The sequence below is a fragment of the Primulina tabacum genome, chromosome 5, assembly GCF_025594145.1.
Source record: "Primulina tabacum isolate GXHZ01 chromosome 5, ASM2559414v2, whole genome shotgun sequence".
Classification (NCBI taxonomy): domain Eukaryota; kingdom Viridiplantae; phylum Streptophyta; class Magnoliopsida; order Lamiales; family Gesneriaceae; genus Primulina; species Primulina tabacum.
In genome coordinates, this window is record NC_134554.1 from 6,819,233 (window position 1) to 6,846,964 (window position 27,732).

The 27,732-nt window shown below is 34.0% G+C and overlaps 2 protein-coding genes and 1 pseudogene across 2 annotated transcripts; 2 read left to right on the forward strand and 1 right to left on the reverse strand.

The window, feature by feature from the left end:
- The first annotated feature begins 1,392 nt into the window (after positions 1–1,392).
- On the forward strand, positions 1,393–3,859 carry LOC142546008 (spermidine hydroxycinnamoyl transferase-like). Its single transcript, XM_075653480.1, has one exon. The coding sequence runs from the start codon at positions 1,764–1,766 to the stop codon at positions 3,165–3,167; it is 1,404 nt and encodes a 467-aa protein (XP_075509595.1). The 5' UTR covers positions 1,393–1,763; the 3' UTR covers positions 3,168–3,859.
- LOC142546009 (uncharacterized) lies at positions 3,543–5,013 on the reverse strand. The gene is made up of 2 exons (XM_075653481.1): positions 4,765–5,013; positions 3,543–3,859 (listed from the first exon to the last, which is right to left on the reverse strand). Exons 1-2 carry the CDS (start codon positions 4,930–4,932, stop codon positions 3,806–3,808), a joined length of 222 nt encoding a protein of 73 aa, XP_075509596.1. The 5' UTR covers positions 4,933–5,013; the 3' UTR covers positions 3,543–3,805.
- Positions 5,014–13,515: 8,502 nt separating this feature from the next.
- LOC142546010 (uncharacterized) lies at positions 13,516–27,617 on the forward strand (annotated as a pseudogene).
- The last annotated feature ends 115 nt before the right edge of the window (positions 27,618–27,732 follow it).

The following is a 27,732-nucleotide window of genomic DNA, read 5'->3' on the forward strand; positions in this document are numbered from 1 at the left end:
CACTTATAAAATATATTTTAGTATATTGACAGAAATATAATAAAATAAATATATTTATATTTAATTTAAAGTACAAGTCGACATGTCACATGAACTTATTAGAAATGTAAACATTTTCGGTCATTGGAGTTAGATAAATCAAAAATGAGTTAACTTTTTCATGTGTTATCATATCGGTGTTTCTGCTGTCACACCTTATCGATTTTTTTCCATCTATACTAGATTTTTGAAAACTAAAATGATGATTATTTTTTTCAGTCTTCCGAACAATACTCTCGGGTTCTGATGACAGATATTTATTCATTATATATTTTTATCAATATAATAAAAAAAATCAATTGTATATCTGAATTGATTATCTCAATATAATTTGTAAGTGGATTTAATTTTTTTTAAAAAAAAAATTATCAATAAAATAAAATAAATAATCTTATAAATAAAAGTGTGTACACGATAATTGGACTTGAAAACAATGTAGGTTAAGGCTTAAGGATAAAATAGATTTTTAGATTGATAATGTACTAGTTAAATTATTTACTATAATTAATATACCCATTTTCTAAATTATAATTATATATCAATTAAGATATTTCATATGTCAATTTATAAGTAGTTGTACCAATGAATTTTGTCGATTTATAATAAAATTTGAAAGCCTTCTTTTGTAGGAGCCCATTACAAGTAAATACTTATTGGGCTTCGAGAAAAAAATATCAAGTTCCAATACTTAATGGGCTTGACCACTTGCAACTTGCCAGGGATTATTTGTTAAAGGTAATTTTATTAGTTTCGTTTGCTACATATACAATTATTTGTGTAAAGGTAATTTTTTAAATAAAAAAAACTAACAAAATACAAGTGTAATTTAAAAAATAGTTATATTTCGACATGATTTTATCATACATATATATAATTAATTTTCTATATGTAATTGGAAAAAGAAATTATGTTCATACAAGACTGATTTAATTTAATTGAACTTTCATGAATTTATATTAATTTTTAATAATCTTTATTCAATATCAAATGTTTTTTTTTAAATGCTTTCTATACGCGATTTCTCCATGCAAATATCTTTCGGTTCTATTACCAAATTATTTTCTATTAAAGAATTTATAAAATTGAGATTTATTTTAAACAATTGATTTTCGTTTAAAATACCTATATCAATTTAAAAAATACATATTTTATAAAAAAAAAATTGGAATATTAATAAATTTTGGCGACTTCCATTTACTAAAAAATAGACAATCGCAACCCTTACTTCCTAGTTTCTTATCGTCTTTTTAAATTCTTTTTTTAGAATCAAAGCTTAAGCAAACATTATTTTTTCCAGGAAAAAAGTGTGTCATATCCAGTTTCTTAATCCGTAAGACAATGGCCGATAAATTCAACGTCACTTGTACATCGCTGGCCGATGGTGGGCACTCGTTGCACATTTTCACTTCTCCGAAAATTGTTGGAAAAACTAATGGCAAAGGGACTTGCATTTTTTATTAACTGCTAACCATATAGCCTGATTAAAATTTTCAAGGCACATATGCAGGAAACCAAAGATAGGGGACATTGAAAGCGGCTATAGGAGTGGACGAAGTGTACTTAAAGCGAAAAGAAGGAAAAACTAGAAGTCATGGAAAGCTCATTCCATCCAAGAGCCCCCACCATTGATGGTAAACAAACCCCTCACACAGTTCAAAACACAGTTTCAGTTGCCTAAAAACAAGGTCACAAGACATAAATGGCACAAAAGTATGACACTTTAAATGCCACACAATAACTGCTATCTACCCAAAGATCAATTCAATTATATCAATATGAGAGTTGTGTTGAATAATTCTTGCCTAGTCCAGCCAGTAGAGCCAACAAGGAATGGCCCTATGTCCTTAACAGAATTTGACCAAACCGGTGTTCTTACTCACATCCCAACAGTATACTTTTATCGGCCTTCAGGAACATGGCTAGCACAAAAAGACACCATCTTTACAACCCTAAGAACCTCTTTGAGTAGAATCTTGGTCCATTTTTACCCATTGGCAGGTCGGTTGCGATGGTTAGATGGGGCTCACCTTGTGCTTGAGTGCAATGGGAAGGGTGTTCAGTTGATAGAAGCAGAGACCGATGCTGACTTAGATATCCTCGGTGATTTCACTCCATCTCCCCATTTTCATCACCTTATTCATCCAATAAACTACAAAGCACCCATTGAAGAAATCCCCTTGGTCATCGTGCAGCTAACAAAATTCAAGTGTGGTGGGATTGCTCTAAGTTACTCTATATCCCATGCTGTGGTTGACGGGCAAAGTGCCCTTCATTTTATCTTTGAATGGGCTAACCTAGCTCGCGGAGATTCATTAGGCAATGCACCCTTTCTTGATAGGAAATTGTTGCGGGCTGGGGATCCTCCATCTGCACAACCGTGCTTTGAGCACAAGCAGTTTGATCCCCCTCCACTTCTGATTGGCCAATCCAACTGTGAAAGGGAAAGGAAAAAGGAAACTACTGTTGCCATGTTGAAGCTGACAAAAATCCAGGTTGAAATGCTCAAGAATGAAGCTAACAAAACGAGGCCATTTAATTATGGTGATCGTGTCTTTACACGATATGAGGCAATAGCAGCACACATATGGAGGTGCGCATGCAGAGCTCGTGGGCACATATATGAGCAGCCAACTGGATTGGCAATTTGTTTAGATATACGCAATCGAGTTCAACCACCATTACCTCAAAAATACTTTGGCAATGCAATAGTCGATGTGGTTGCGACTGGTTGCTCAGGGGATCTTGTAACAAGACCATCAGGCTATGCTGCAAGCAGAATAAGAGAAGCAATAAATAAGGTCTCAAGCGAGTTTGTGTATTCCACTCTTGATTACTTGAAAAATCTTAAAGATTTATCAAGATTACAAGATATACATGCCATGAAGGCGAATCAAGGGCCATTTTACGGTAATCCAAATCTAGGGGTAATAAGCTGGATGGAACTTCCGCTCTATGGCCTTGATTTTGGTTGGGGGAAGGAAATCTTTATGGGCCCCGGAACTCATGATTGTGATGGTGATTCTTTGATCTTACCAGGGCTCGATGGGGATGGCTTTATGGTTGTTGCACTATGCCTGCAAGCTGGTTGTATAGAAGATTTCAAAAGACTCTTCTATGAAGATATCTAAAACTAGGAATTGGCACTATATATAGAACTTAAATAATGATAAGTAAATCAAGTACCAATTTTCTTGTTTTTGTAATTATCAATATGTAGTTTCTACACCTACATCTGTGACTCTAGCTTTTAGCATTTGCAAATGTTTATCAATAAGCCAAGAAGGTATGTCAGTTTCTATTGATTATTTAAATTAATGTTCTTGCAACAGTTGACCAGATATAACCAACAAGTTATGTTTCCTTCAATTCTAACATTTTGTTATGCCACACTTGCGGGTGTAATTTTTGTTAATTCATATGATCTCTGTAAGAGACCCGCGCAACCTAAATAACAAACAGTAGTCAACACCACAACCAAAAATGAATAAATTCATGCATATTGGTAGAAGCACAACAAAATAAGTTAATTTATCACAGATGTAGCCATCCATACATGTCACAGGATTACAAATTAGAACACATCACATTCACAAAATGATTCCATTTTGATGGCCATCAAAAAGGAGGTCTAACAAGTGAAATATAGTAGTATATAAAACAAAGGTTCACAATTCAAGAAAGTGATGCAGTACTCAGTGGTCTAGGAAAATGCGTGAAGTATTGCATTCCCTGAGACATTTTATTTGAGATAAAAGCTGAAGCATGGTTACCGGAATCCAAATTTCCTATATGGCCTCCCCGCATCCTCGTCTTGCATGTGCTGTCATCAAAATTAGCAAATGGTGAATGATAATCTAGATTAAAAAAATGTAAACTACAAGCAGAAACAACTTATAATAAAGTAAAGGCTATATTTAGTTACACAGAGTTCCCATTCAACATATAGCATAAGTTTTAGAGGTCAACTGATATTAAGTCAACTGAAATAGAGAAGCATCTACATTCCAGATTTGAGATCAACGCTGGAAAATAAGCACAGATGCAAATACTTATGCATATTAGATGCTGTCATGAAAATGAACCTAGAGTTAATTAGCAGTTTAGACAATAGAAACAATTATCTTTATGATTATCTATTTCCAAATGTGCTTCATCTTGAATATACATAGCACCAAATGTCTATGCCACTCTAAACTCACTCATATCAAAGCTATCTGAAACAAAACTCGCTTTTACAGAAGTTGAAACATATACACCTTGGTCGGCCTCGAGCCCATCCTCTATTCATGGAGGTTTTCTTTCTTATATATCATGAAATTTGGTTAATGAATATGATTTCCTATACTATTTCCTTCTCCCAATCTCGTAATTAACTATTTAAGATAAGCTAACAAGCAGAAATCTATATTTTTCTCCGAATAGTGGTGAAGGAGGATCTGAAATCCTACCAACATTTGGGGAAATACTCTTCAATTTTTTAGTGCAGAGCTCGTTTCTTAATATCTAAACAAGCTTGTCCTTAAAAAATCTGTAAAAAAACGTTACTCCCAAACCATACGGAAAATTCAACATAAAAGTCACTAATAACAGACCAAACCAACCCTATCAATCACATTTCTCTGGAAAAACCAACTCAAATCACCATAGATCGCAAGGCCAGAAACAGAATTAAGCCACAGACAGAACAAAACTAAAAAAACAGCAAAAAAGAAAAGAAAATCTCACGAATTCCCGGACGATGCCCTTGTAGACGAGAACGGGCACAGCGATGCCGAATATTCCGACAAGCGCAAAATTGCGGCGGGTCCAGCGGAAATTGTGCTCCAGATTCTCTCTAGCCGTGGACCAATCCTCGATCCAACGGTTCTTGTTCGTTTCCATCCCTCCCCCCATCTTTGCTTGAAGCAAGGATTATCGATGTGTGACTCTACACTCTACCTATGGTGCTCGAAATCCTCTCTTCAAAAGCCTATCGCCTATTTAACGACTTTTGTTTTTTGTTTTTTTTAGTATTCAAAATAGATTTTTATATAATTTTAAAAAATAATCTGGTACTCGATATTGATTTTTAAAACTTCAGTTTAGATTTATTTCAATTTTTTATTTAATATACTTTCTTTCTGAAATGAAATATACTTTTAAGAAATACATGAAATTTATTATCATACAAACATTAAAGTCTAAAATATAATTATAAATTGTCAAAAATTATATTTGGTTCAATACAAATATTTAGATGAATTTCTAAAATTTCTGACTCATAAGCTCTTTCTTTCTCGCTTTGATCTCATGTCACTCACCTTCTCTCTTTTCATATTTCTCTATCACTCTCTCACATTTTAAAATATACTAAATATTCATTTCTTAAAGTGTCTCATTTCGATGAATTTTTTATTGATTCCTTTGAAAAGAGGTATTTCACGAGTATTATTTTATATAATTAATGATTAAAATTAATAAGTATTAGTGTTTGAATAATGATTTAAAATTATTATTTAATATAATGAATATATTTAAATTTTAAATATTATTATAAAAAATTATTATATCAAAATATTAATGTAATTTGAAAATGTGCTCAAATGATGATAACATATTTTTTCGTTAAATTGACTTGTTATCTTAGTAAAAATGGAAATCCTATAAGTAAAAAGAATATAAAAATATTTTTAAAAAATTATATTCTTCTGTTTATCAAAATTTTAAAGAATAAATAAATTTTTAAAAAAATTTAAAATTTTTTGTCATTTATTATATGAATAAATTAATTGTTTTCAATCATTTATTGCAGTTCACCTATTTCGAGATTAATGATATATATATATATATATTTTTTTAGAATTATCATTTTTAAAATTAATTGTTTTCAATAAAATTATATTCACCACAACCTCGTTGTTATTAACCGTGTGATGGAACCAAGATATTAAATCATGTGATGGAACCGATGTCAAATCTTCGAATGTTATTTATTTATTCTAGATATTTAGATTTAAATTTGAAATTAAAAATGAAATTTATATTTTCAATAACTTTAATTTTAAAACTGAAATATGAAAAAGAATTTAATATGCTTTACGACAATTTTATTAATTTTTATACTTTAATTAATTACATATTAATTATCAATTATCAAAAATTTCAAATTGTGTTATCCAATAGACATTTGAACTTCAAAAAGAAACTTTGAAAATACAACCCAATTTATTGTTATTGAAAATTGTAATATTATTAAATATATTAGGAAATAATTTTTATTTTTTATTTCCTTATTTAGTAAAATTTTTGGCGGGAACTTACTAAATATAGCAGACAACTCTGCTTTTATAATATATATATATATATATTTGCGTACATTTTTTGTTTTTCTGTTCTGATTTTTGCATTTTTTTTCACCGATTTTTCATTTATTAATTTTTTATTTCACGATAGTTTCAAATCAAAATTGCTAATACCATAAGAAATTTTAAAATTTGAAATTAAATTTGTGATTTTTAATCTATGATTTAGTTCAATGAATATATTATTCAATAATAAAAATTAATGATCCAAAAATTAATTGTTTTCAATCATTTATTGCAGTTCATCTATTTCGAGATTAATGATATATATTTCTTTTTTTTAGAATTATCATTTTTAAAATTAATTGTTTTCAATCAAATTATATTCACCACAACCTCAGTTGTTATTAACCCGTGTGATGGAACAAAGATATTAAATCATGTGATGGAATAGATGTCAAATCTTCGAATGTTATTTATTTATTCTAGATATTTAGATTTAAATTTGAAATTAAAAGTAAAATTTATATTTTCAAGAAATTTAATTTTAAAACTGAAATATGAAAAAGAATTTAATATGCTTTACGACAATTTTATTAATTTTATACTTTAATTAATTACATATTAGTTATCAATTATCAAAAATTTCGAATTGTGTTATCCAATAGACATTTGAACTTCAAAAAGAAACTTTGAAAAGTGTGGGGACCCGGACGCTAATCAAGATCTTAATCATCATTGGGACTAATTAATCAATTATAAAACAGGGTCTAAAATTTTTTTCTTTTTAAATTGCGGAACGTAGTGAAATCAACTAATATACAACTCAGTATAAAATAAAGTACATGTCCTGTACGGTCTACAAATCAATAAAACTAAGGTTCAACCTCTAAATATCAAGTGTCAAAACCCTATATACATCCAAGTCCGAAGTCTCCACTCTATCACGATCTCTCCTTATCTCCTGGACCCTGATCCTGTCCCACCTGTTGTCATGTACACATACAGACAAGACAACAGCCGGATAATTCCGGTGAGAATAAATCCCAGTATAAATCAACGAAACATGCAATCATATAAACAAATATAAAGCATGTAATCAGGTAACAGATATATGTATCAAAATCTGAAACATAAACAATCGTAGACTGTCAAACATATACGTGACTCCACGTTTCAGACTAGACTCCATCCTAGTCTAGGGATCCCGGTTTCCAAATGTGGTATTCCTATATCGAATTCCGTAATAGAAGGAACTCTGTTCCTATTACTCGATATAACCAAATATGGTGTTCCTATATCGAATTCCGTAATAGAAGAATTCCAATCCTATTACTCGATATTACCAACATCCGGTGTCCTGACCTATCCGTCATGGACTGTAACTCTATCGCTAATATCCCATCTTGAGACATCGTGCAATGTGCCCGTGGCGATCCCGCCACTGTCAGGCACTTCCGTCCCAAGATGTCTACACTATACTGTAACATCGTGCAATGTGCCCGTGGCGATCCCACCACTATCAGGCACTTCTGTCACAAGATTTCCCGTCAGATACCTGTTATCTATAAATCAAGAGAACAAGTATATCAATCAAATCAATGCAATATCACTGCAATAAAGTAAAGTATGTGCTTTAGGGAAACTCAAGTCTAAACCGACTCAAGTCGATCTCCCAATACCACATTGAATTATACCTTCCGTTTGTAGTCTCGGTCTGAAGCAATATCAGTTCTAAACTCAAGACTGTCTCTGTAAATCTGAAACGATATATTGAGAATCATAATATCAATGTTCTATTCTCAATTCAACACTGAATCTGATTAATCTGGATTCAATTCAAATCACGGTATAACGGAACAATTTCAGTATCACCGTCACTATCATATCAACAGACCTCAATTACAAATCATAAATCATATCCGATATAGTCTGTAACTCATTCATAATCTAAATCTGTCCGATTTCAAATCAATATAATCAGAAAATCATAACAATTCCATAATCAGTCTGTTTCTCAATCTGACTTCGATTATATGATGTCTAACATGTCAAGAACATCATATATGAATCCTATTCAATTCTGACAATGAATAATTTCAAAGCATGTCAAAACGTAGCAAAACTTACGTCAAGTTGTAGCCTACGTTGATAGGATTGCAGTACTGAAGTCAGATTACACTTCAGATGGACGGATTGAAATATAAAGGCGTAAGGATTTTTCTTAAGAATTATCTGAAACTTCTCCTCGATTTCTTGCCGGAGGAAATGAAGGAATCGCTTTTATATATATCAATTGCATGTAAAGGCAACGTGTCCCATTCTCCATGATTTTCAGTCGGCGCTCGGGCGGTTATAAACTACCGCTCGGGCGCCGTACACTCTGCCCCGTACTCGGCTTGTTATCCATTGGCGCTCGGGCGGTAATTTTTTACCGCTCGGGCGCCACAGGTTCTGCCCGAATGGTATTCTTATTGAACACTGGCGCTCGGGCGGTCATTTCCTACCGCTCGGGCGCCAACAGTTCTGTCCAAACATTGTACTTTTCATATGTTTTGCCCAGTCTGGTCTCGGAATGACCCGGCTATAATCACCTCATTTCAAAATCAATAAATCATCTCAGATTACAATAGTCAAATTCTCGAGGCATTACAAAAAGACAACCCAATTTATTGTTATTGAAAATTGTAATATTATTAAATATATTATTCAATAATAAAAAAATGATCCAAAAAAATAATCGTGCTGAATTCTTAATAATTTAATAGTCTTGCACAAACATGATAAAAAATTTAAGATTTTAAGGCATAATTTATAGTTAAAAAATATGATATAATTGATAAATTATTTTGTTTCGTTTGTTATTTAAAAATTATACTTTAAATTTTTTATAACCTCTAGTCTTTAAATTAAACGTCAATATTGTTTAAAAATTTCACTTTATTTTATAACTTACTTCTAATCTTGAAATTTACAAAGTTTTGAATTATAATTATAAATATTTTTAATAAAATTATATACTAGATATAAAAAAATAAAAACATTTATTGACTCATAAAATTGAAAGTAATAGTAATTTTTGTAATAAATAAAATAACTTTTTATTAATTTTTTTGACTAAAAATTGATTATAATTCTTTTTAGTATTTGAAATTAATTTTTAAATCATGGTATTTTTTCACAAATTATATGCATACAACAGTAAATAATATTATTTTCACATAAATAAATATTTATATATATATATATTCAGTTCAAACGTGAAATTGCATATTAATGCGATGATGCATTTTCAAAAATTTACAAACATACATACAAACTCACATATATACATGTTATGATTGAATTATTTAACTTTTAAATAATTAAAACTTAAATAATTAAAACTATTTACTAATATAATATTTTGGAAAACTATATCAAACTTAATATATTATCAATGTCAAGTAATTATAAATGTTTATAAAATCTATATAATTTAATGAAAAAGTTTACAGAAATCTAAATTTTTTTACGAAAATCTACAGGAATCTACATAAATTTATTTATAAATATGTAAGATTATGTAAATATCAATAAAAATTTATCAAATGAACAAAAATTTATCATTTAAAAAATCATTAAATAACATAATCGAATGCACTATCACGTAGCTGAACCGCTTGCAAATGGATATTGTTATATATAAAAAATGAATGACTTTTATAATAATCAAATCTTGGATTTTTCTATTATGCTCACATATACTATTAGTAAGTAATTTTATAATTTTATGGATTATATGTTCTTTATATAACAATTTAATATCCTCAACTAAAATTTTATAATTGAAATTCATAATTTCCGCTTGTTCAGTGGTACTAGTTTTAATAAAACTTTTATTAATAAATTACTATATTCATATGTAGGAAAAATATTATTCTCATATAAATTATGTTATAAATTTCATCTTCAATAATAAATTATCTTATATATTTTCAAAATTAATGTTAATTTTTTTCGATACGTAAATTAGTGGTAAATTTAATTCTAAATATTCACAAAATTTCAATAATTTCGAGAGAGAAAAACTCAATAATTCCACGATCCATTGGGCCTTGGATTAACAATTTTGGTAAATTTAATTCTAAATATTCACAAAATTTCAATAATTTCGAGAGAGAAAAACTCAATAATTCCACGATCCATTGGGCCTTGGATTAACAATTTAGCATCAAAACGTTGGTCGACCAACAATTGGTCTTTGACCAAAGTAATGGTAGATCAAACAATGGTTGATTGGTCGATCATTGATAGATGATCGATCTAAGCTTGGTCGATTCACGTTTGGATCGACCAAACGTGAACGAAATTTTCTTCTTCAATCAGTCGATCGACCAACGAAAATAAACAATAAATCGAAATAAATGTTAATATTATCAGATTATTATTAGTCATTGCGTCGATTTGTGTTGAGAATTGTAGTCGGAAAGAAAATGAAAAGAAGGTCGACGGAAGAGATTTAGATTGAGTCGACGAAAATTAATTATGTGTTTAAAATAAATATATATTTAATCAAATTTAATGATATATTCACACTTAAAAACATTTAAGTAATTTTTTTTAAATACTTGATAATGCCGTCCCTTTTCCCTAAATTCCCCTCAAAAGTCTTAACCTATTTCGGCTTCTGGGGCGTTCCATTGCCTTTTGTTAAACATAGAGAGAAAAATCATGGCATCGAAGGTGTCCCTGAAGGCGGGGAAAGGGAAATCTGTGAAGAAGGTCCGCGCCGGCGGATGAGGATGGATCCACCGTAGCTTGTGGCGGCGAGGTTCGTGAAGGAGTGGAGCACCTGGACGATGAAGAAGGCCAAAGTCATTACTCACTATGGTTTCATCCCTTTGGTCGTCATCATCGGCATGAACTCCGAGCCCAAGCCTTCTCTCTCTCAGCTCCTCAGCCCTGTCTGAAGGAACTTAACAGACTCTAATTCGAATTTCCTCTACTATACTTATCGCCTATCAGTCGATTTTGCAATCGTGTGTTAGTTAGCCATTTTGGTGTGGTTCTGCGGCTTTTTGCGTTTTTTCTTGCACATTGATTGACGCAATAATCCATCTTTATTTTTGTTTTAGGTTTTGTGGATTGGGATAGCGTGAGGAGATTTTGAATCTGCAGTCGTTTCTTTTCACACGATAGATAGCATGTTCAGCTCCCTGCTGTTATTGTGCTGTGTGGTGTTGTAATGCTTATAATTTTTTGGTCTCTGGTTTGTGGACGTTGTGTGATATAAACATCACTAGTTATTGGCTAACATGTTTTGGCTAGTCTTTGGGTTTGTATCTGTCTGGGGCTTAACGGGTAACCTATGTATGAACTTGAATGTAGGTGTTTGGCTTGGTCCGTGTGGCATTTGTCAAAGTCCACAGAAATAAGTTGATTATAGGTCTGGACGATTGTTGGTAAAAAAAATTCAAACTCTACAAAATAATTTGATCATAGAGAGAAGGCAGTGTTCTCTTTAGCTCTTTCTTCCATCGCTCTCTTAAGTTTTAAGCTCTGTTTTTTGTTTTTCTTGAAATCTTTCCCGAGCCATTTGCTTCTCCCGTTGACTCTTGAACCACTTTTGATATGTTCAAGTTTAATGGATACTCATGATCGGTTATGGTGCTTTGCTCTGAAGTTTAGTTAAGTAGCATGTGCGGTGGATTGTAATAAACTATCTTTTGAGTTGAGAATGTGCTTGTACATGTGTTGAGATGAGTACTTGGATTCCTCACACCTAATCCTCAAACCTTCCATTTCTTGGAGTCACATAGCCTTTAGAGTAATTCCAAGGCAAGCCGGATCGAACCCATTACAAAGAAATATATCACATCGCCTGTTTCCTTTCATAAGAATCGAAATCGAGATGTTCAAGGGAAATTGAGCACTTTACCTTGAATTAACAAGTATTGGTTCGTTTATACTTGTATCCTATTTTTTCCTGCATTCTTGTACAGATCAGAATGCTAAATGTGACCTGAATTGTTGGATTTTCTCACCTTTTTCTTGTTTTTTTTTGGAAACTGCGCCATCGTTTTCCCGCTGAATTCAGTACTTTTAAAATGATATTGGTCTCAAACTGTTTTCTGTGCTGTTATCGCCTTCCTATGTCATTTCTTCTACCCAATGCAGCCATTGCTGTCGGATTATTTTGCGAGGGCCTCACACTTTGTTCAGCTAGCGCAGCGCGTAGCGGAAGCAGAACCGGATTGATTCGGATTTTGACAAAAACTCGAACTAAACCATGTTCTATCGATTTTACTAAATAGAAAATTACTGTAAATTAATCTTAACCATTTACGACTATAGATTAGGGTTGAGTAGAAATCAAACCAAACAAAATATTGGTTTGAATTGGTTTTTAGTCGATTTGAGTTTTCAAATTAATTAAAATGGAAAAATTGGATTGTTTCAAAGTTTTGATTAAAAAAATCCAACCAAATTGAATCAAACCCATTTTATAAATAAATAATGTTTTAATTATATATATAAATAAAGTGTTTGATTTTTAGTTTTGTCATTATCAGTAACGGTACGAGAAATTAATAACAAATGTTACTTTAATAAAATTTAGATTTTTCAAATTTTAAAACTAAATTTGAAAGGACCAAACCAAATCGTATCATAGGTTTGGTTTGGGTTGGGTTTTAAGCGTCGATGGTATGGTTTACAATTTGCAAAAATTATATTATTTGGTTAGGTTTGAGGTTTTATCACTAACGGTTTTGCTCTCTGACTAGAGACAGACCGAACCAAACCTGATATTTTGGTTTGATTCAATTTAGCTAGCTACTAAAATAGATAAATTTTTAGGTTTCTAATTTTTAAATATAACTCAAAATTTGTTAACTAGCTATTATAAATAGATATATTTAAAAATTAACATTGATATTCAAACATTTAACAATGTAATTTATGATAATTCAGTACAAATTTAGCATAAAAAGTTAAATCCTCAAAATAAGCATTTGAACTTTAAAAAGTTTGAACTATATCAACAAATATCTCTTAATAATTAAGAAAATTACTTTAAGAAAAAGCATAAAATCAGATATAACAAACTTATGCTTAAAAATGAAATAAAATACTTTTATAATTTAAAAATTATATATTTATAAAATTAGTTTGGTTTGGATATATTTTATGTTTAAATTTTGAACTAAATCAATATTTTTATTTGATTAATTTATAAAACAATGATCAACTTAAAACGTATCAAAACCAGCTTGTTTGGTTTCGTTCATCTATAGTTCAATTTCTAAGTACCGCTGGTAGAGTATATCTACATCCTAAAGCTCAGCAGGCAAAAATCTTGTTTACTCGAGGTAAATGGTTATATTTCATTGAAACTTTTGCCATTAATTTCTCCATTGTGAACACAATGCCAGCGCTAGTTGAAGATATGTTGAGTTCAATGTGTTTGATAAAAGTACCGAGTGAAACTGGGTCGTTTGATGCGTTGAAAGTGCCTGTTTTGTATTTAATCTGAGCTAAGTGAGGACCCTGCTATTAAATACTCTGCGCAGGTTGGGTTTAACATACAATCACACGACTATTGAAAGGGAAATCTAACAATGGCGAAAGGTTTGATATGGGCAACTGCAGAGGATTTGTCACGGAACCGAGTTAGGGTGCTGATGTTGTATCGCCAAATATTGAGGAGCATCAATTCACCTGATTTGCCACTCAACTTAGCAGCAAGGCTAGCCAAGAAAGCCGAGGCTCGAGCCATTTTTCTGATGCATTCTGAAGAACGATCTCTTCACAACATTGAAGATCTCATCGACTGTGCAGAGTACGCTCTTAGTATCTTAAAAAAAGGCCAAGTCCCCAAAATTATACAATAAATACATATCGTATGTCTCTACTGCTTTATCTTGTATCACGTTGGATAATCTTCTGCGTGAACTCTGTGAAGAAGGATCTTTAGCTTGGAGAATTCTTGTGCAGTCTATATTATTGAGTTGCCTTAGATCATATGTTGCGATCTTCAAGACCATATTTATATAGTTTTCGGCTTTCAGTCTTTATTTTCCCCATTCTTGAAGAAATTATTCAAGTTAGGCTTCACCATGGGTCTTGCATTGCTGTTATAAAGATTTTGATTGATCCTGTTCTTTGTACTTTCTAAAAACTGCCACCCTATATTGTCTCCGTTGAGTCCATTAATCCACTATGGTATGTTGAATTGGTATTTTTACATTCACCATCCACGTACTTGATCTATTGATACTTAACTCCCTTATCAAGCGCAAAATTATAACATGCAAGGGAGATAAGTGACAAATACATCAAGTATAGGGGAGATGAATGCCAAAAACCCGTTTGAAATGGGTTGTATTTAATTAAGATTGCAGTATAAATGAAGTAATTTGAAAATGACAACAATAGTTTGACAGAGCGTAAGTTTAAAATTGAAGAGCTGGATTATTTTTCTTTAAGATGCTTACGGAATGCAGCAATTATTATTGTGGTAGAATTACAAACCACACAAAATTTCTTAGTATAGGCGTTTATGAACTCTCTTTATCGAGATATGAAGGAAAACAAGAGACTGGAGAATGTTAGGGTCTTATTTATAGATTTGAAGTACTGTGATATCAATTTGTGAAGGAGGATACAACTTTTTGGACCCAAATGAACTGATATGTTTGGTGGTAATCTAGGGGTCCAAATTGCATCCACTACTGAAAGGTCCACAAGCTTATGGCATGACTCCAATCTACATGGATCAATCCATCTGTTTATAATATGGTGATTGAGGTTCCGTTGTTCCGGAAACCTGCATGCTTGTGATGAATTCTGTTTTTTGATGTGGAAGAATATAATCTACACCCGATAGTCCTGTTCATATCGATTCGTGAATGTTTACTACTTTGTGAGATATGCACATTTGATTTGTTGTGATGATTATGATACACATTCGATCTTATCCATCCTGATAGTGATCCAACAATTTGGATGCATCATATTCCTTGTCACCAATTCAATCTTGATGACGCTTACTAGCGGACGAGCATACACATATGCTGATAGAAGTGCAAAGTGAGCATTCAACAGCCCGATGCAACCTTTACAACTTACAAGCGCATTGCTCGGACCTGGGCACTGGTTCAAGTTCGGGCTTCGAAGCTGACACAGATGGTGTACCACTTGAACCGTTGGTAACCAACAAAAGTCTGTAAACCTTTTTCCTACACAAAGGACTCCTATAAAATTCTACGTCATTTTATTTTTTGTGTTTAACATAAAATTATATTCAATGTAAAATGATTTATTTTCGATTCGATAAATAGAAATTCACATAAAATCAGTAATTCCACTCAAAACCCAATTATCAAAATAAATAAAACTAAAACGACATCCAAATTAAGAAAACAATTTTGCACCATAATCTATATACCTATAAATGTATTTTTATCTTACGAGTACATAGAAAAATATTTTTTTTTATCCAATTGTTCATTCCTGTGAAAAGGCAGAAGCAATCCCTGTATTCATTGTGAAAATACAAGAAAAGAAAGTAGTAATAAGGGGAGATTATGAATTCCTTATCTTGTGATTAGTTAACAGAAACATTTTTCGCCCTAAGAAAAGTTGCTTTTGTCGACCTTTATGTGCAACAGTCCACCGGCAGCGGAAGAAAGGGTGTAATTCCTACTGCAGTTTTGATCTTCTCGGACTTCATTAGCATTAGGTACGATCCAAGCTGTCTACCTTTGGAGGATTTATGGGCTTCGACTGTTGAGTATGGGTTATGAGCGGTTGTTTTTTCCATTTCACATGATTATCAAATAGAGTCAATTAATAATTTACAATATAATGGAATATAAGATAGTTACATAGTTTTGCAAAGTTAGAACATTATTTAGTATATTTTTGTTTGTATAACTGTAAAATCACATGGTAAATTGATGTAATCTATTGAGTATGTTCAAATGGATAAATACTGGAAAAATCTTTTTTGGTGAGAAAATAATGCTGAGTTTAACTTTTATAAATTTTAAAAATAAAATAATAGCTTTTATCACTTCTATTTCAATTTATGTTAAAAATAAAAAATTATTTTGAACCATTACATTGAAACACACATTTAATTAATGAACTAATAATTAATTATTCTAAAAAGACAAACATTTGAAAATAATACTAATTTATTACAGTAATCTCGTATATCGACATTTTCCACGAATCACTGTTATTTATTATGAAATCCAATGTAAAACAACGTCCAATTCCATTCCTCATTTATTCTCACATCCCGAGGAGGGGAAGACACACAGCATTACAAGAGCAGGTAGAGTGGATTCTCTGCAACAGATTGGCATAGATTCATCGAAAGATTCGTGGGTTTTTGTTTATTTTCAGTTCAGATCCCTCCTATCTTTTTATATGTAATTTTCACTGGCAACTTTGGGACTTTATGTTCGTATTTGTTTGTCTATGTGCTTCACTGTAAGAAGAATTTTACGCGGTTAACTTGTTTTTTTAGCTGCCTTTGTTGGATCTTTGATGTTAGTACTCAGGGTTTTGTGTGTTCCTGTTGTTCTGATCTCTTGTGCATTTTAGAGTGTTTTTTTTTGTGTTTTTTAATGTCGTGGATGTTTTGAGTTATTTTGTTGAATGAATGGGTTTTGTTTTGCGTGTGTGTTTCATTTTTGTAGATTCTGAAAATGGGTTTGTTTTGAACATTCTTTTGCTGCCATTATGTGAAAATGATTTTATTTCCCAGCAAGTATTTTCTCCAATAGTTGAAATATGAATTCTTTGCGTCTGAGATTTCATTTTTTCTTTGCTACAAGTATGCTTCTGTGGTCTGTGTCCCTTGAGACCGTGTTTCTTCATGTCTATATTTACCAAATGAGTTTCTAATGTGCTAGTGTCTGTCATTAGCTTTCAAGGAAGGTACGGGTTGGCATTGAACATGGATTTGACTGATAACTATTCTGTTTTTTCAATTATAAGCTTTAAAGGCAACGGGAAAAAGTTAATTGCTCGAGCTATTTTTATTCTCAAAAGAATATCACTTATTCGTTTTCACAAGTATTCCAAAAATATCATGTCTAATTTAGGCATATATATCTGCCCCTAAAACAGCATTCATTTGCAGTATGCTGTGGGATGTTTATTTTTTGTTCTTGTTGTTTTAAAAGAATAGGGGTGGGATTATTGATGTTCGAAAAGACTTTTTTTTTTTCCAATTATTCTGTAACAATATATTTATTTATTTATTTTTGAAGAGCGTTACAAAACAATTTGTGTAACACGAGTTTTGAGAAAACTGTATTTAAGGCATTGCCACAATTCACATATCTGATATCTCTTTACATACAGTACCTTACCTTTTATTTATGACAGTAGTTTAGCGATGCTGGAACTATCTTCGAATTCGAACAAAGATATGTGAATATCTTTAATGACCCTTGGCTTCCTATTATGTCATCTTTCTTGTTACTGGGTCATCTTTGTTGAGCGGAGTGTCCATATTAATGTACTATGGAGTCATCAACCACTATATTTGTATTTTCTTCGCCACCTATACATTTCAGAGAGCTTTCATATCTTTTTGTCATCAAGTGATGTTCATGAAATCGTCCTAATTGCCCTCTGAATACATTTTCAGTCTGAATTTTTCTTTGTATATTCGAATAACTCTGTGATGCTTATCTATTATTATTTGATAGATTCACGAAAAATAAATTGGTGCGTCTGGCATGGTTAATGGCCATCAGTTTGTTAAATCCTGCAATTTTGCTTCATTTGGAGAGACTTACAAATGGTTACTTAAATCAGTTTCTGCAGATTTTTACTCTTGTTATCTCGAGAGGATGAGGCAATTGGTCTTCTTTTGACTATACTGGGCAACGGGCATGAATCGTTGGGAGAAGTAAAGAATGATCGCGGTGAGTTATTGAGAAATTATTGCTTTCTGAATTGAGAGTTGGGCATTTCTTTCGATTATCGATGCAAGATGTCCCAGTAATTTTCTAGTAGTTAGCTCATCAAATGTTCTGCAAATTCTTGAAGGCTATTTTAAAGGTACAGATTTTGTCAATCATATTGTAGCAGATCAAGTGATGGAGACTGAGACACAGCCGCGTTCATCGAAACTCACCATTAAGTTGAATAGGAAGAATAGTATCATCAATTCTTCGGCTAGTGATGATAACCTGACAAATGTGGATGGACAACTGAATGCCTCAAATTGTTCTGTTCATCCTTCTCAGAACAGAGGAGATACTAGTCCGGCCAAAATAGAAAATTGTGGGACAGTAGATAAAAAAAATCCATCTTCTGATAATTCTCACTTGCAGTTGGTGCTTTATGATCCTGCTGTTGTCGGTGTGGGTGAAGCTGAAACTATTCCAGACCCCACTAGTTGTAGACCTCTATCTTTCCGTAGACCGCATCCCTTTTCAAGTCAGACTCCAAGGGTTTTGCCATCTATAGGGGCATTCACTGTTCAATGCGCCGATTGTTTTAAATGGAGACTCATTCCGACAAAGGAAAAGTATGAAGACATACGAGAACACATAATGGAACAGCCCTTTATCTGTGAAACTGCTCGAGAATGGCGGCCTGAAATATCATGTGATGATCCTCCTGATATAATGCAAGATGGCAGTAGGCTTTGGGCGATCGACAAACCGAGCATTTCTCAACCCCCTCCTGGGTGGCAACGGCTTTTGAGAATCAGAGGTGAAGGAAGCACTAGGTTTGCAGATGTGTATGTGTCCAATGACTTTCAATTCTTTGTTTACTCAAAGCTGAGTTTTAGGTTTTAACTGTTAGAATTATTGGTTTATTCCTGTCTATTATTCTTTCCTTATCCGTTTATTCTTTTCTGTTTTGTTCCTTGATTTCCTCCCTGATTGTTAGGAGGATTGTTAGCTGTTAAGTTTGTTCCTTTTTTGGTGCTAGGTTTAGGGTTTCTACTGTAATATATATACTAGTTCTGATGATCAATAAACTAGAGAATTTTATTCCAAAAACGTACATGGTATCAGAGCCACGGCTCGAACCTTTCATGACTGCCAACCAAGGAATAATTTTTGGCTCGATTGGGCTAACCTCTGAATCAGAGGTAACCTCTGGAAATTCCCCTTCATCCTCGGTGCACAACATGACATCCACCTCGATTCAAATTACTGTTCACCGTCTAAATGGGCAGAATTTCTTGGAGTGGTCACAGTCCGTAAAACTTGCAATTGATGGACGTGGGAAATTGGGGTACCTGACTGGAGAGGCAGCGAAACCTGATGAGACAGAGTCAACATACAAGACATGGAGATCAGAAAACTCTCTTGTGATGGCGTGGCTTCTCAACTCCATGGACCCCTCAATCGCCAGACCACATATGTTTATGAAGACTGCGAAAGACGTGTGGGACTCTGTGAAAGAGACATACTCAGATTCCGAGAATTCATCCCAGATATTCGAGTTGAAAGCAAAACTCTGGAACCTGAAACAGGGTGATCATGAGGTAACCATCTACTACAATGAGATGGCGGCCTTGTGGTAGGAGCTGGATCAACACTACGATGATGTCTGGGACAGCAAGGATGATTACGCAAGACAAAAGAAGAGAGAGGAGAATGATCGGGTATACATGTTCTTGGCTGGAATGAATCAAAATCTTGATGAAGTTAAAGGACGAATACTTGGAAGAAAACCACTTCCGTCTATCAGAGAAGTCTTCTCTGAAATTCGCCAAGAAGAGAGCAGGAAGAAGGTGATGCATAGCCAGGCCGAAAACAACATTGGCTCCATGAGTGATAATTCAGCCCTGGTGTCTCGAAACCCGGACACAACTCCGAATGCAGATAGGAAGAAGAAGGCCTGGTGTGCCCACTGCCAGAAAGCCTGGCATACCCGAGAAACTTGCTGGAAACTTTACGGAAAGCCACCAGGTTGGAAGAAACGATCTGAGAAGGCACTACAAACAGTGACTGAGATTTCTCAAGAAACTCCAATCAACTCTGGACAGCTTCCATTCACTCAGGACCAAATAGATCAACTTGTTAGGTTACTTCGAACTTCAAATCCAACTCCATCCTCCACCAACTGTTCTGTCGCACAAAATGGTAAACCTACCACTGTTTCCCTCATGTGTTCTAAACCTAAATGTACCTGGGTCATCGATTCAGGTGCAACCGATCACATGACTGGTTCGTCTTCCTTTTTCTCCTCTTACAAACCGTGTGTAGGTAATAGAAGAGTTAGGATTGCAGATGGGTCTTTCAACTCGATTGCTGGAATAGGAGACATCAAACTCTCGCTCACTATTACTCTTTCAATTGTCCTCCATGTTCCTAAACTGTCTTGTAACCTTATATCTATTAGCAAACTAACTCAAGACCTTAAGTGTCAAGCTAAATTTTCAAACTCTTATCGTGTTTTTCAGGAGGTAGGACTCGGGGAAGATGATTGGCAATGCTAGGGAATATGGTGGACTCTACTTCCTTGATGGGGAAATTGAATCTTGTAAAGTTGCCCAAGCATTTTCTGGTTTGGAGACTACCTTTATTGATCTGAATAATGAAGTCTATTTATGGCATTATCGTCTAGGACACCCAAGTTTCTTTTATATGCAAAAGTTGTTTCCCAAGTTGTTTCTGAATAAAAATCCTTCGTTGTTTACGTGTGAAATTTGTGCTCTAGCTAAACATCATAGATCTGTGTATCAACCAAAAATGTATCAACCTAGTAGACCCTTCTCACTAATCCATAGTGATGTTTGGGGCCCTTCTAGAGTTGCTGGTCTTCTCGACAAAAAATGGTTTGTCACTTTCATAGATGATCACTCACGGGCTTGTTGGGTTTTTTTATTAAAAGCAAAATCTGAGGTTGAACCAATCTTTAAAACCTTCCACAACATGATTGTCAATCAATTTCAAGCAAATATTCAAATGATAAGAAATGACAATGGAGGGGAATATTTTAAAGAGACTCTAAGCAAATATTTTAGGGAACATGGTATCCTCCGACAAAGCTCCTGCCCTGATACTCCACAACAGAATGGTGTGGCTGAGAGAAAAAATAGGCACATATTAGAGATCACCCGAGCGCTTATGTTCTCTAGTCACGTCCCGAAATACTTGTGGAGTGAAGCAGTTCTTACAGCAGTCTATTTAATTAATAGATTACCGTCTAAAGTCCTCAATTTTAAAACTCCGCTGGATATTCTCAAAGACACCTTCCCAAACTCGAAAGTGTTCTCCTCTTCTCTACCTTTGCGAACGTTTGGATGTACTGTTTTTGTGAGAAATCTTGATCGAAACATGAGTAAACTAGATCCCAGGTCTAAAAAATATGTGTTTGTTGGCTACGGATCCACTAAAAAGGGGTACAAATGTTTTGATCCAACTTCAAAAAAATTGTATATATCTTTTGACGTTTCTTTTTTTGAAGAAAAACCATTCTTTGGTTCTCATCCTCAGGGGGAGATAAATGAAGATGATGATGGTGGTCTAGGTTTTTTATCACCTAATTCGGGTTCTAACAATCAAGGAGATATTTCTATTGAATTAACTTCCAAAAATAAGGACACTATCCCTGGATTACATGAGGACTTGGTTGTAATACCAGCAAGTCCTAAAATTGTGGGAAACATTGACCTCATAAATGTGGACCACTCAAAAATTTCGCATAACAAAGAATCTAGTCCAACTAGCCTGAGTATTCCTCAATCCTCACCAATTGATACAGGTAGTACCCAAAGAGGAAAATTCTATGAGCATGTCTACCAGAGAAGGGTTCCACATCAAGGAGGGAAAGACATCATATCTCAACTTGACCATGAGTCCAACTCAGAGCCATCTTCTGAAGGTAAGTTCCCAACTCCTCTGGATCTCCCAATTGCCCTACGAAAAGAAAGAAGATCATGTGCCAAATACCCTATATCTAACTCTGTCTCCTATTCTAGATTGTCTCCACAATTTTCAATGTTCTCAGGTAATGTCTCCTCTGTCCATATTCCGAGAAATATTCAAGAAGCTTTAGAGAGTCCTGAGTGGAAAAAAGCAGTTCACGAGGAACTTGGTGCACTTGAGAAAAATCAGACTTGGGTTCTTGAGGAGCTGCCTGTGGGGAAGTCTATTGTTGGGTGTAAATGGGTATTTACACCGAAATTTAATGCAGAGGGGATACTTGAAAGATACAAGGCACGCGTTGTGGCAAAGGGCTTCACACAAACATACGGCATCGATTATTCAGAGACATTTGCACCTGTTGCGATGATGAATACTGTCCAGGTGCTGCTGTCCATTGCTGTAAATTTGGACTGGCCTCTTCAACAACTCGATGTGAAAAACGCTTTCCTAAATGGAATGTTAGAGGAAGAAGTCTTCATGGATCCTCCTCCTGGGTTTGAAGGTACATGTGGTAAGAAAGTTTGTAGGTTGAAGAAGGCTCTATACGGCCTCAAACAGTCTCCTAGATCCTGGTTTGGAAGATTTACCCAATTTGTGTTGAAACAAGGCTATGTGCAGGGGCAATCCGATCACACTATGTTTACAAAATTCTCAGAATCGAGAGTCTCGGTTTTGATTGTCTATGTGGATGACATTATTCTCACAGGTGATGATATTGAGGAGATGCGCTTGTTAAAAGAAAAACTATCGAAGGAATTCGAGATCAAAGATCTAGGTGGGCTTCGGTATTTTCTGGCTATGGAGTTTGCTCGGTCGAGCAAGGGACTTGCGGTTTCTCAGCGCAAATACATCATGGATTTACTAGAAGAGACAGGTATGAGCGATTGTAAACCCGCTGAAACCCCAATAGATGCAAATAAAAAACTCGGGGAGACAACCACTCAAAATGCCGCAGATGTACACCAGTATCAGAGACTTGTAGGTAAATTGATTTATCTATCTCACACTCGACCAGACATAGCATTCGCTGTGAGCCTAGTGAGTCAGTTTATGCATGCTCCCTCTAGAGACCATCTTGAAGCGGTTAACAGAATCCTAAAGTACCTAAAGGGGTGTCCTGGAAAGGGCTTATGCTTCAAGAAGAGTGAGAGCAAGAAGTTGGAAGTTTATACAGATGCTGATTGGGCTGGGTCCATTACTGACAGGAAATCAACCTCGGGCTACTGTACCTTCTTGTGGGGGAACCTAGTCACATGGAGAAGCAAGAAACAGAACGTTGTAGTGCGTAGCAGTGCTGAGGCTGAGTTTAGGGCAATGGCTAATGGGATATGTGAGGCTATTTGGGTTCAACGAGTGTTACAGGACCTGAGAATTGAAGCTGCTCTTCCGATTAGACTGTATTGTGACAATAAGGCAGCGATTAGCATAGCTCATAATCCGGTTCAGCACGATCGGACTAAACACATTGAAGTGGATCGACATTTCATAAAGCAAAAACTAGATAATGGTCTGTTTTGTACTCCATATGTTCCATCATCCGAGCAAGCTGCTGACATCCTCACCAAGGGATTATTTAGACCCGTGTTTGAGAGTTGTATAAGCAAGTTGGGCATGATAGACATTTATGCTCCAACTTGAGGGGGAGTGTTAGAATTATTGGTTTATTCCTGTCTATTATTCTTTCCTTATCCGTTTATTCTTTTCTGTTTTGTTCCTTGATTTCCTCCCTGATTGTTAGGAGGATTGTTAGCTGTTAAGTTTGTTCCTTTTTTGGTGCTAGGTTTAGGGTTTCTACTGTAATATATATACTAGTTCTGATGATCAATAAACTAGAGAATTTTATTCCAAAAACGTACATTAACTGCAGAAATAACAGTTCAAGGAAAACTTAAACTCACTCCTTGCAGTTATTTTAAAATTAAATCTGAAAGTAGCTGATTCAAATAACTACTTAAAGTGTAGGCTAATTTAGCTCCTGTTGCAAATCGAATTTTGTTCAATGCTATTCAAAGATAGATTGTTCTCACTGTTATGAATTGCTATTCATTTTTATAGAAAGAAACATTTTCTTTAATGTGTAATTAAGCTGCTGAAATTGCACAATTGTCCATGTCAAGTTGTTGGAAAGCATTTAGTATGGAATGACATATCAGTTCTGGAAGGATATGATATCGCCAATTTTGCATTTTCTCTTCATTTTTTCCTCCATCTGATAATTCTCTTATCATCAAAATAACTTTATTCTTCTTTATGAAATTTTGTTGCTGGTAAAAATATTGTATCACGACTATTGTGAACTTTAGGTGACTTGCATGCACTCGTTATGTTGTGTCATGAGAAACTTTGATCATTTGTATTTTCCTTTCATTTATGTTATTTCTGGTTGTAAGTGCTGTGGTACTGCAATTTTCGGAATTATAGTTATGTTTATACGATAATTTAATAACTATGCTTGGCACTAGATGATTAGTTTCTCAAGACGACAAATTTGAGTTAAAAGTTGATTTAGTTAGTAAATTCTACCGTAGGCATGCATCAGAAATTAGTTTGTGATTCTTTAATAGTTTCAACACTCGTGATCTAATTGTTACAATGCAATGGATCGGTTCAAATACCCACAATTAAAAGAAAAGCATTAGGTGGCTGCAAGTACCACCTCCGATTTGACGACTGTCTTCACTGTACCAACACGAATTTTTCCAGCGTGCTTATGTCTTTACTTACTCGTATATTGAGAAAGTTTCCAGGATTCATCCATATAGAATTACTTCAAGTCACGCACGTTTAACTTTTGAGTTTTTAAATTATAGGTTCCTGAAAAAAATTGCAATTTGTTGATATGAGAGGTACTTATAAAAAATTTTAAGTATTTTTTAACTGTACAGTATCATACCTGCACAGTCTTAGAAGAGATGTGGGATCACCTCATTGTTCCTCTACGTCTAGAAGCCTACTAGAAGCCGCTCATGGTACTGATGATCACTTCCCGCCCTCTTCAGCCCTGGGCTTCACAGGCTGGCTGCATAATATAATTGATATAATAAATTAATTGATTCAAAAATATAAATATAAAATATCAAAGTATGTGAATATTAACATTCCCAAAATATGGAACAAAAGTATTTAATATTCAATACATTTAAAAGCATGGAGCAAAAGACTATTGAAATTTGTGTTCTTCGATTCTTTTTAGAATGAACTTATTAATTATTATATTGTTGTCAATTTTTTTTCAACCAACGGGCCATTCATGTAGATGATCATAGATTTTGCCAACAACTCTTTTTCCATCTTGTTACACATAGCTGTTTTAATAAATTTCATAGTTGAAAATGCTCGTTACGTTCAATTGAAGAAAATAGGGGTGTTAGTTTGTTTCTGTTTCGAGTAGATAAGGGCAACAGGAAACGAGAAGAGAGAAAGAGCAGGGGAAAAATATCAAAAGAAATAGGGGTGTGGGGGTCATTGGGGCTAAGTGACAAAAAATACAATAAGGTGGGGTTGCAAACAAAAACTAAAAAGATATATGTTATTATTATTATTTAAAATGGATGGGCCTGGAGCCCATTCTAGCCCAAGGGTGGCTCTCCTCATGTATATAACAGCTTTATTTTGCGATATAGGAATTCCAGGACAATATTTTTTATAGTTATGATGGTAAGAGAGAGAAAATCTAGAGGTGTGATCATTGATGTAGAAGTTTCAAATGTGGCATTGAATTCATCCTCAGTTGGAATTCCTATGAGCATTTTGAAGAATTAATGTGTCATGAACAGTTTCCTAACCAAAAATAAAAAATGTCATGAATACATGTAAGAATTAAAAGAAACTTCTTAGCCTTTGAATTGATTTTTCTGTGGCAGAATCTGTACTCTGCTTATTGTGGAAGTGTGCACCTGAGATGGCAATTAGAGAGTAGATTGGGTAGAGTTCTTCAAGGAGGAGAAGAGGTGTTTTTAGCAAATATTTTTCAAATTGATTACCTACTTGAATAGCTATCTTATTGTATTAAACATGATTTGACAGAGATGCTTTATCTTTTGTTGTCAGCATGAGTGTTACTTGTAATTCTGTTTAAGCAATTATTCTAGCTCTAATTACTATGTTTAAGAAACAATTGCACTCTAATTGTATTTTCTCCTATCACCATTCTTTACAGATATTATGTTGCACCATCTGGCAAGAGACTACGGTCTATGGTGGAAATTCAGAGGTACAATTTTTTGCGCACCAGTATAAAATTGGTGTATAAAAATGCTACTGGCTAATATTTTAGAGTGGTGATTCATTGTGTTCCTACATGTCTTTGAGGTGTCATGTCTCTTTTTCAAGGTATCTCAGCGAGCATCCCAAGTGCGTGGAAGAAGGGGTTCAGTTGTCACAGTTTTCATTTCAAATTCCAAGACCTTTGCAAGAAAACTATGTGACAAAGCGACCTGCTCGTCCTGCACCTCCAAGTGTTGGTGGATCTCTCAATCCCTCAGAAGGTGCGAATTTTACTTTTCACAGCATTTAGATTTCACAGTTTTTGCATTAAATCAGAATACAAAAGGAGTCATTTGGTTAAACATCAATGGTTTTTGTCAATCTTGAAAATCTGTTTTCTTTGAGACCTTATAATTGTTGTCCACAGAACAATTGCAGTTTTTGACTGTTTGACTACCGATATAGTCCAGTTGCTGGAAAGATTTTCAATTATTTGAACTTAATAGACTTGCTGCACTTTCAGTTATATTTAAAAAACATGTTCAATGGATGCACGCATCCGCATATTTTTCGTTATTTTAGTGATCATAGTTTCTCTCACTCTTGAATTATTTTGCGATTCAGTGAAAATTTACTAATTGTTTGTTTGAAAGACAGAGTCAGTTAAGTAGTACAAGTCTATCAATCTTTGCAGTTAAGGCCGTAGAATGGAGAAAACCTGATGTGGACATAGAGTTGCATCTAAGTGGACCAAGGCTTTCGAAGCCCCATTTTGAGGCTCCTGGTTCGAACCCTGAAATTCAATCATCAAAAAAGAACAGGAAAACACCCTCTAAACGAGGAACAATGATGCTTTAGTTGTTTATAATCCAAACGGGATCAACATGGATGAAACACACAGGCCTCAGTCTGGTTGCACATGATGTAATGTCTGTAATTCCCCCATTTTACTCCTGTTCAGCCACCATACTGCATACCCTTGTTTTGCTAAGCTAGTGCAGGTTTTTGAAGGCACGTGTGGTTTCGGGGAAGTATATTTCGAGGTTGATTTAAGATGTATGAACTTCATGTTTGAAAATATATGCACTTAAAACTTAAAGCACACAACCTTGTCTGAGTTATACTTAAGTTGCTTGTTGGTCTGCAGACAAATTTTAGATTACTGTTTTATCTTGGCTTGATTTCACTTTTCTTACTTGGATATACTGTTTTGACTGAACTGTGCATGCCTTGCTCGATGTCATTTTTTCCACCATAGAATTTATTCTTACCAAAAATCATTTACTATCTTTTGCGATGATTTCTTC